This window comes from Nansenia antarctica (genome assembly GCF_963989245.1).
Source record: "Nansenia antarctica genome assembly, chromosome: 6".
NCBI classification, from domain to species: Eukaryota; Metazoa; Chordata; class Actinopteri; order Argentiniformes; family Microstomatidae; genus Nansenia; species Nansenia antarctica.
Window position 1 is genome coordinate 46,739,707 of NC_137676.1, and position 7,032 is coordinate 46,746,738.

Consider the following 7,032-nt stretch of genomic DNA (forward strand, 5'->3'; position numbering starts at 1 on the left):
TGTGTGTGTGTGTGTGTGTGTGTGTGTGTGTGTGTGTGTGTGTGCGTGCGCGTGCGTGCATGCGCGAGTGCGTGCACGTTTTGGGGAGGATGGATATACCAGGCATGTTACCATGACAGTATTTAATTCCGCCCATTAGCCATGTCTATTTCCAACAATAGTTAATGTTGTTTGCTTTTCTTTCAGCCTTCAATTAGCAATGCCTGGGATTCCTCCAGCTGCTGTTCCATGCTGTTTAGCGAGAGCAAGTAATAGAAGACTTCTCCTTGAATAAGACCAACTGCTAGCATGTTGCCTCGCAACAGAGAGAGAGAGAGCCTGCTGGACTCCTCAACCTGTCTGAGGATTCATGTGAGGAGAGCCCTCTACCTTTCCCACTGTCTCTTTCTGGCTCTCTTTTGGATGCCAGGTGTAGCAGGGTCCACCCTAAACTGCCACAAGACCTGTATCTGCGCCAGCAACATAGTGAGCTGCTCCAAAATGAACCTGACCACCGTCCCCACAGGACTGCCTCTCTACACAGCTGTGCTGGACCTCAGCTACAACGACATCACTCGGCTGCGTGTAGAATGGACTACAGTCAAGCTGCTCAAGCTCCACAATCTCCTGCTCAGCCACAACAGCCTCCACTTTCTCTCCTCAGAGGCCTTCCTGTACGTCAAGCAGCTGCGCTACCTGGACCTGTCCTCCAACAACCTCCGACAGCTGGACGAGTTTATCTTCGAGCCCCTGGTGCACCTGGAGGTGCTGTTGCTCTACAACAACCACATCTCCCAGATCGACCGCACAGCATTCACAGGATTGTCTAACCTTCAGAAGCTCTACCTGAGCCAGAACCAGATATCCCGTTTCCCCTTGGAGCTGGTCAAGGACAAAATCCGTCATGAAAGGATCAGTTTCAGCCTCCTGGACGTATCCTCCAACAAGATCAAAGTCCTCCCCATGATGGCGCTGCAGGCCCTGCCCGCCTTCATCAAGAACGGCCTCTACTTCCACAACAACCCCCTCATCTGTGACTGTGACCTTTACAGCCTGCTGGCCCAATGGCAATTACGAAAGCTTAGCTCAGTCATGGACTTTAAGGATGAACACACCTGCGTTCTGCCTGTCCCCCAGAAAACCAACGTTGGCATCCTGAAACTCAACAATAACTATATGAACTGTAGCACTTTCAAAGAGGCAGATTATGAAGCGTACCTGGAACAGACGTTGGTTCTCCGCTGTGACACCAAGCACAGGGACATGGTGAAGGCATGGGTGATGCCTGGAAATGTGGCGGTGTCAGAAGGCAGTAACCAGACAGCCATGGTCCTTCCGGATGGCAGTCTCCAAATCAGCAAGCTGCAGCCAGAGGACTCGGGGACCTATACCTGCTTTGCCATAGGCGAGACTGTCAACGAGACGCTCTTCGTGCTGGTGAGGGTACACCCGTTCCCACTGAACGGGGACGGTGAGACCCTGAACACGGCCTACACCACCCTGGTGGGCTGCCTGTCCAGCGTGGTGCTGGTGCTCATCTATCTGTACCTGACGCCCTGCCACTGCTTCTGCTGCCCTGGTAAGGGAAAGAACCATGAGGACAGCATCCACTCCTCCATGCTCAGTGCCACACCATCCCACGAGGACCTGGCCTCCAAGGCGGAGCTCAACAGGCACGTTGCTTTCATAGACCCCAAGGACCTACAGGGCCAGAACGGCAAGGTCAACCCCAATGGGGACCAGGACCTGGACGAGGAGGCGGGTTCACTGGGGAAGGGCAGGAGGAAGAAGTCAGTAGCCGAGTCCATCAGCTCCGTCTTCTCAGACACACCCATGATGGTCTGAGATGGGATGTGGTGGTGCAATGTCAGTCATGTGGTGCTGAACTCAAACTGTGACTTCCTGGAGGTGGAAAGGAAGGACAGCCATCTATGGTTATGACCCTAAGCAGTCACAGGCTTAAGGGAGTTTTAAACCAATTGCCTTGGGATTGACAAGGACAAAAGACAGAACCTTTCCAGCATTTAATCTGTAGCACTTAAATATACATACTGTGAAAGCCTGCTAGTGTAAGTTAACACTTTTGTCTTGATATGTGTGAAGAGAGGGTATCATGTTGGACTTCAGTACTCAGGAAGAGATAGAATGGTGTAGAGTGGAAAACTTGATAAGGTGTATCATTTAACATACATTTTTTAAAAGACGGGAGGGTAGAGCGTGGATAGGTTTGGAAAAAATAATATAGTTCATACATATAATCAAGTCTCACGAACATGAGCCTTGTAGACTCATATTTATATGTAATAGGAAATTAACTACAGTGAGTCTTCTGTAGACACTAGCAACGCTATATATACCCACTCCACAGCTGATAGACCAGTATTACCAGGTTATGAATAGTCATTATCAGTGAGTCATCTGAGGAGCAGTATGCCATAAACAAACATCATATTAAACCTCAGACAGTGTGGGCCTTTGAGTGGGAAACAGGAAATGTAGTCTATATCAGAGTGTGTCTCCCTCTCAAGTAAATAGCTAGGTCAGATATTTAGTCATAATGAAATGGCAATTGCACACATACAGTAATCAAATAAAATATCATTGCAGTTCAGTCAATGCTTGTTTAGAGCTGTTTTGAATAAGAGATAAGTCAGTTAATAGGAATCCCCTCACATACCATTCATATTATATCTCACATGCAAATATATAATTGTTGTTAGGAAGAGACAATTGTATCTTTATTTTTGCTATAGGTGCTAGATATATGGTAGATATAAAAAGGGTCATATATTGTATGTATGTCTGTATTCTGCCTATTCGAAGAGGTGACTATATAAATGTGATGTTTCTTCCAGATTATATTGTTCATGCAGTATGTTCCATGTCATATTGAATGTGTATACTAGTAGATAAACATAGCCACGTTACGTAGTAGCCGCCTGAGTCTCTCCTGTAGTGATCCTAGGTGTTGGCAGGAAAGGCCTGTACACGTTGAGAAGACAGTGATAGGTTGTAAGCTGTAGGTTTCATGACTGTTCCAGAAAATTAAATATCAACGTCCTTTATTTCCATAGTCGGTTATCAGGTTCATTATACATTTGATTAATAATGCAAATGTATGCAGTCCTAGTACTGCTGTTGAGCCCAAATTAACCAGGCTTCAAGCAGACATCTGTGTCTTGACGAAAACAAAAAAGGAGTAATTTCATTATGGTGAGCGGCTTTGTCATGACAACGAATAAGAATTTCTAAATGCTAATTACATCTTTTGATGGAATAAGGCACCCCTCTGCCTGCTTGCCTCCCTGCACAGCCAGGGATATTCTCTCTGTGCTCTCGTTAGCCACACCAACACAAAGCCCTATTCTAATGCCTTATTACATTGACAGCTATTATTCGGTCTGGATTTGTTTGCTCTTTGCTCTTGTGTTTGTCTGTCATTATGTCAAACACCCGCTCCCGTGACCACATCACTCCTGTCCTCCACTCTCTCCACTGGCTCCCCATCAAAGAACGTATACAATTCAAAGTCCTCATCCTCACATACAAAGCCCTCCATAGCCTGGCCCCCCCTTACCTGACTGACCTCCTTCTCCCCCACCGCCCTACCTGTACCCTCCGATCCTCATCCATTGTTCCCCTCACTGTCCCACCCTCAAAACTCAAAGGCTTCGGTCACCGTGCCTTTTCACGAGCTGCACCCCGCCTCTGGAACTCTCTCCCTCAACCACTCAGAGACTCACCCTCACTCCTCACTTTTAAATCCCACCTCAAAACCTACCTGTTCTCCCATGCCTACAGCCTCCCCTACCCCTAGCCATCTCCCCCATCCCGGCCATTCCCCCCCCCCCATGGACACGCATACAACCTCCCCTACCCCTACCCATTTCCCCTAACCCTGCCACCTCCCTGATATGCATACAGCCTCCCCTATCCCTAACCACCTCCCCCCCCTACCACCCCCCCCCCCCCCTCCCCGTTCGCTGATTCTGTGTTCCATGTGTCCATGTTGCTTGTTGTTTTTGTGTTTTCCGTATCTCCTGTATTGTCAGCGTCTTTGAGCCTCGGAAAAGCGCTATATAAATGTAATGAATTATTATTATTATTATTATTATGAGGCCACCCATAGTTAAATTTTAAAGCAATCACTCAGTCAGGCAATATATGTGGTGCCCTGTAAGTGCTCTGTCATTAATGTGCCAGGATTCAGGAAAATGCCCTGAGCTCTCTGAGATTTTTTTTTCCTTATTGAGATGTCTCATTTGAGCGTAATTACACATAAGGTCTGTAGCAGTTGGTTGAGTTGGTTCACCCTCCTCAGTGTTGAAGCTTCTTGAGTATTTCATTGAGACTGATGATTTTGCTGGAACTGAAAAATATGTTTAAGCGCACATAATGTCTTTTTCACTGTGCTGTAATGGATGCAAAATGATACAGTCACTGTATGTGTTTCAGTGGCCTCACTGCGACTCACTTTGTGTGGGTGATAACGGGAAGTCACACTCAAGAGGTGTTGTGAATCATTCCTCTTTCTCTAACTGCTGAACATCAGGTAGAACATCAGAGGTACATCTGAAATACTGCACCTATTTCATCTCTGTTAGACATGTTAACAGGTGTGTATACCACTTCATTTCATACTCATTGAATCATGGACAGTTAGCACCCGAAAGTGGAATAATCCGTACCCTAATTTTACCCAGAGACTAGCACTAATCTCATCTCATATTATGCACATCTATGCTCATACGGTCTCAGAGGGAACATAATGAATCAGTCCGTAACTTAAATCTCCTCAAAGGTCAGGGTCTGGGTCATTATAGAGGTAGGAAATAATATATCAAGCTAGTAAATGTGAACTAGACATTTGTATATTGATAATAGCTGGTAAAACTGGACAAAGGGAATATAAGAATGGATTTTATGCAGCATGCTTCCCATGGGAGAGCATGTGATTGCCCTGTAGTAACCCACAGTCCATCAGGGTAGAGAATGCCTCAGATAATAGGTGGTTCCTCAGTTGATTGTCTCATAGCTACAATCTGCAAGAATATTAAATGACGGTGCACTATTCTGCAATATCTTAAGCTCTCATGGTTGGTTCTCTCCAAAACGAACCCCCCTGTGTACTTACGTATCAGCTCTCACATCACCTTTTAAAAGGCTATCTCTTTAATATTGTTGGGTTGAGTATTGCTATGTTTTAAAAGTATACTAACAGTATTCTATTTTTTATTTTTTTCAAATGTTATTTTTGCATTTTGTCTGCGACTGTGCTACTGTCAGTTGTTTCAGTGTTTGTCCTCAGTCTTATGTAACTGTTCCAAGTTCTGGGCTAGTATCACATTGAAAGAGGTTGTATGTTTGATTCTGCTGAAGACCATCCATGGTTCTCCAGAACCCAAGAATAGGAGATTACCTCTCCAGAAATTGGGGAAACTGAACCAGATGTAAATGTAATTCATTGCCAGTTTCATTGTCTCAAAATGATTGCTGTTGGTCATCAACTTCTTCAAAGGGACAAGTAATTGATTTAGCCGTTGGAGTTAGAATTTAAGCCTACAAAGCCATTCAAGGGGAATGCACAGCAAGGCATCATATAAGTGTTGTCGGTGATTGACAGATGACTCATCAGTTGTCTATTAAGGTGTTGTCAAGCATGCTGTCGTCCTTGAGAGGAGTATGACGTGGTTCACAGCAGCCAGCCATAAAAAGAATCAGTATCTGAGTGCATTTCCTATTGGCATTCTAACTACGGTGTCAAAATGTGGTCTTAGAAAAACGCAATTAATTACTTTTAAAGCAATACATTTAATTATTGTTTATTTAAAATGTTATTATTTATTTATTTTATGTCATATTCTCAGTATTAATACATTCTTGACAACAATTGTTGTGCTTGATTTTACACAAGCTATAGCAGGTGTGTTTGTTAGTAAAATAACTCCTAACCTTTTTTAAACCAATCAACCATTTTACCAACTACAATACACCATAATGGCAGCAGTTGTTGAAAAAGCTTTTGTATGGATTCTACTGTTTTCCTGTATGTGCAAATATACCTGGCAATAAAAGGAATTCTGATTCTAAGCCTACGCTAACAATGAGGCCACAGTCTATCATATCAACGATGACTTGGCTGGTTCTACCATAGAATTAGAGAGGTCTATAAAGTTGAATGGTTTTGCATGGTATGTTAAATAAGTCCAGCATATCTGACTGCAGGAAAGTGTAACCCAAAATAATAGAGGTGATACTGTAGAGAAATAATTATGAGAAATAATATCAAAAACAATAAAAAGTAAATTGTATTATACATTTCTGTGCCTGCTTTTTGTTTCCTGCTGTTTGATAGATCTGCAACCCTACTCTTTCATACTGTCAAATGGCCTACTGATATTCTACACGTTATCAACTCACAATAGGGTGCCTATCAATTATCTGTTATTGTGTTATTAGGGTATGGGAGAAGATCGGTGTAATATTGGACCCAAACTCTTCAATGAGATTTCTGTCATTTCTTACATTACAGGGCCACTGACTAAATGTTTTGTTTATTAGTTCTTTGATACATTTGATCGGTATTCTACAGTCAAAGTATTGCAATGACTATAGCTAGAGATTGTGGTGTTAGCCTATGACAGTTGTTAATCGAAGCCTGGATTGATTTTGCATCTAAGAAAAAAAGTCCTTATCTGAGATTTAAATTAAATGTTACAAATCCATAAGAAACTCATATCATTCCTCACCAGTGACCTCAGATTGTCATTGTAATACACTGATCTGCATTAACACAAATTAATATTTAGAAAATACATTGTTTCCATTAACACATCTTCAACTCATGATTTTCTGATTTAGAGACCCCTGTTTCATGGATCAAAATCAGTTTGATACTTAGCTGGAATAGCTAACGTTGCAGTGATATCCCCAATGTTAACGGTTTGGCATCACCTGGTGGTGCCATGCTGTTTCTGTGATGTTGTTTCAATGTTACTAGTGTTCCACAAACATTATAATCATTGATTTTATATTTCAGGTGTGTTACTTTTA

The 7,032-nt window shown here is 43.1% G+C and overlaps 1 protein-coding gene across 1 annotated transcript; it reads left to right on the forward strand.

Moving 5' to 3' along the window:
• Positions 1-288: 288 nt before the first annotated feature.
• On the forward strand, positions 289-1,824 carry amigo1 (adhesion molecule with Ig-like domain 1; the record flags this gene model as incomplete). Its single annotated transcript, XM_080534557.1, has 1 exon — positions 289-1,824. One exon carries the CDS (start codon positions 289-291, stop codon positions 1,822-1,824), a length of 1,536 nt encoding a protein of 511 aa, XP_080390683.1.
• Positions 1,825-7,032: the final 5,208 nt, after the last annotated feature.